Genomic DNA, 2,863 nt, shown 5'->3' on the forward strand with positions numbered 1-2,863 from the left:
ACGGATGAACGCCGGCGCAAGCTCCTCAAGTGCGGGGCAAGGTAATAACTACTACTCCTACTGGACTCATTTAACCTAGAAGATCCACGGGATCTATCAGGTTTACGTACAAGTATATGTGTAGGTATTAATAAATCAGTGATTGTTGGGTCGATGGACAACAGGGTATACGTCTTCTGAAATTTTTACTTTTAACGAAAAAAATAGAATGGGCCTGCCCTCTAGATCAATTGTAATTGAAAATTATTAGGATTTAATTTAGATCGAAATTACATAATTTAAGATACGATCAACCCAGATTTCGATTTAAGGGTTTATTTCGTTTAATTTTTATAAATTTAAGGTTTAAAATGACGTGTAGTGATTTCGATTTAAGGTTTATTTCGTTTAATTTTTATAAATTTAAGGTTTAAAATGACGTGTCGTTTCGTGCACACATTTGCTCCAAGAAAGCAAAACCGAGACGAATCCAAATGCAACACGTACGGCTGTGTGATACCATTTCGTCCCCTACCCAATGCGCGAAGCTCCGCGTGTCGCCGGCACCCGCAGACGTGTCCCGGCAACTGCAAAGCGAAAGAACGTTGGCAGAAACCGTCACGGCACAGAAGCAACTAGACACACGAGACAGGGACGGGACAGACCAGAGAAGAGATGGAGATGGCAGCACCGGCGGCCGGCGGCAGCGGAGGAGCGACGGCATCAGGGGAGTACTGGAGCGAGGCGCTTAAGTCGTTCCTCGACCACATCCCCGTCTCCTCTCTCTCCGGCGCGCTCCAGCCCTCTTCCTCCCCAGGTACACGCACCGAGCACGCATGTCACTCTCTTGCATCCTGATCCTCTGCTAGTCTGGTCTGCTTGTTTCATCGCCGTCTTGGTGTGCAGCGTTGGAGCTCAACCTTGATGGCTGCGTGCTGGAGGCAATCGGTTCCATGCGCCGCGCCAATGCCGGCGGCGCCGTGATCGTCGACGAGGTACACGGTAGCCTTGGCAAGTTCGTGGACCGCGACATAGGATTCGTTGATTTCCCCAGCCTCGTCCTATGGGCACTCGAGGTAATTTTGTTTTGGCCATTTGTAGATTATTAATCCGAGGTTTTACTGGAAGCCAGGTTTGATCATCTTCTTGCATTGCTTGTTCCTAGGAACTTGACAGAGTGAGCACTGAACGAGAAGACAAGAGTTCCGACTTCCTCTCAAGTCTGAAACTGCATCCTCAGATTGCAGAAACCAAGGTAATCATATTTTCCTCTGCTTTGCAAACGTATAGCCTGCCTACTGCTGGATGTTCATTGCTGCACTGAAATGGATGTAACCCAATGGAATATATGATTACTAATGGTCCCGGTTCTTGCTCTGATGAACCAAACAGATTTCCTGGTTAGCGAAGCTGTTCCTGTGGGAGCCATTCTTCCCCGTTCGGTCCCATGATACGCTCTTCCACACAATGCTGCTCTTCTCGAAACATCACAGGCTCAATGTGATACCTGTTGTTGAGTCGGTCAACTCCAGTGTTAATGGATTTGTTACTCAGGTAGGGGCACTTATTTGATACTCAATGCTTTTGAAGGCAGAATTGAATCATGCAACTAACTGTCAATGAACCACACTACAGAATGCAGTAATGGAGCTGCTTCTCCAGTCAAGTGGTCTTGAATGGCTCGATAAAATCGCAGACAAACAACTATCCGAATTCAGGTAAGCCCTGTGCTGAAAATGAGTACCAATACGACTTGAATCGCTTATTATCAGTAATGCACCTACTTGTTTCCAGATTTGCCAATACGAGCAAGCCTGTTCATGTGTACTCGGATGAGACTGTGGCCTACACGTTTCGTGTTCTTTCCAAGGAGAAAACAGGAGTTGCAGTTATCGACGGAAAAACTAGGCGTTTGACTGGAATGATTCAGTGCAGCGATGTGTACCTGCTGTTGGACGATAGCTCCTTGTTCAGCAACAGAAAGCAAGTTTTATTTTCCTTGTTTTCTCATCGCACTCAATTTTATTTTATTTTCATTTTCTGCGAAGGCACTCAAGTTTAAACTGAAGATAAATTTCGGTAGTAACAAATGAAATTGCATGTTGTTTATCAGGATCATGAGTGCCGAGGAATTCGTCAAGATGAAGAACAAGGATGAAAAATGCAGCACTGAGCATTCATCAGAATTGGAGAGCCAGAGCATCCCCAGCCTCGGAAGCAGGAGGCAACAACCTGTTGTAACGAACCGGAGGTCTGACACCCTGAAGCAAGTAATGGAGAATCTAGCAGCTTCAGGAAGCAGCTGCAGCTTCATCGTGGACGAGCAGGGGCACGTGGAAGGAGTCGTGACGCCAAGAGACGTCATCTCCGTCTTCTCCCCGCCGTGCATGGACTCGAGGATCGATGGGGGCACCTTCTTCTCCGCCGCGCTTGAGCAGGCCGGCTGCCGCGTTGAGAATGGGCAGATGATTAGGAGCTCTTAGCTGGTGATGGATGATCGACAGATTGCATTTCGTTAGGGCAGAGACGCAGAGTGCAGATAACTAACTCATCAGTTGTTCTGTTTGCTCTTCACTAATACTAGGAGTATTTGGTACTGTCACCCTGTTCTGTGTAGTTACTACTCCCTTCGTTTCTAAATATAAGTCTTTTCATAGATTTTACTAGAGGATTACATACGGATGTATATAGACATACTCTAGAGTGCATATTCACTTATTTTGCTTGGTATGTAGTCATCTAGTGAAATCTCTTTAAAAATTTATATTTAATGAAATATTTTTGTAAGTCTTTTCATAGATTTTACTAGAGGATTACATACGGATGTATATAGACATACTCTAGAGTGCATATTCACTTATTTTGTTTGGTATGTAGTCATCTA

The 2,863-nt window shown here is 45.3% G+C and overlaps 1 protein-coding gene across 1 annotated transcript; it reads left to right on the forward strand.

Moving 5' to 3' along the window:
- Positions 1 to 522: 522 nt before the first annotated feature.
- On the forward strand, positions 523 to 2,647 carry LOC123440001 (SNF1-related protein kinase regulatory subunit gamma-1-like). Its single transcript, XM_045116594.1, has 7 exons — positions 523 to 796; positions 886 to 1,055; positions 1,145 to 1,234; positions 1,372 to 1,533; positions 1,615 to 1,697; positions 1,774 to 1,962; positions 2,093 to 2,647. Exons 1-7 carry the CDS (start codon positions 655 to 657, stop codon positions 2,460 to 2,462), a joined length of 1,206 nt encoding a protein of 401 aa, XP_044972529.1. The 5' UTR covers positions 523 to 654; the 3' UTR covers positions 2,463 to 2,647.
- The last annotated feature ends 216 nt before the right edge of the window (positions 2,648 to 2,863 follow it).

The sequence above is a fragment of the Hordeum vulgare genome, chromosome 3H, assembly GCF_904849725.1.
Source record: "Hordeum vulgare subsp. vulgare chromosome 3H, MorexV3_pseudomolecules_assembly, whole genome shotgun sequence".
Taxonomy (NCBI): Eukaryota; Viridiplantae; Streptophyta; class Magnoliopsida; order Poales; family Poaceae; genus Hordeum; species Hordeum vulgare.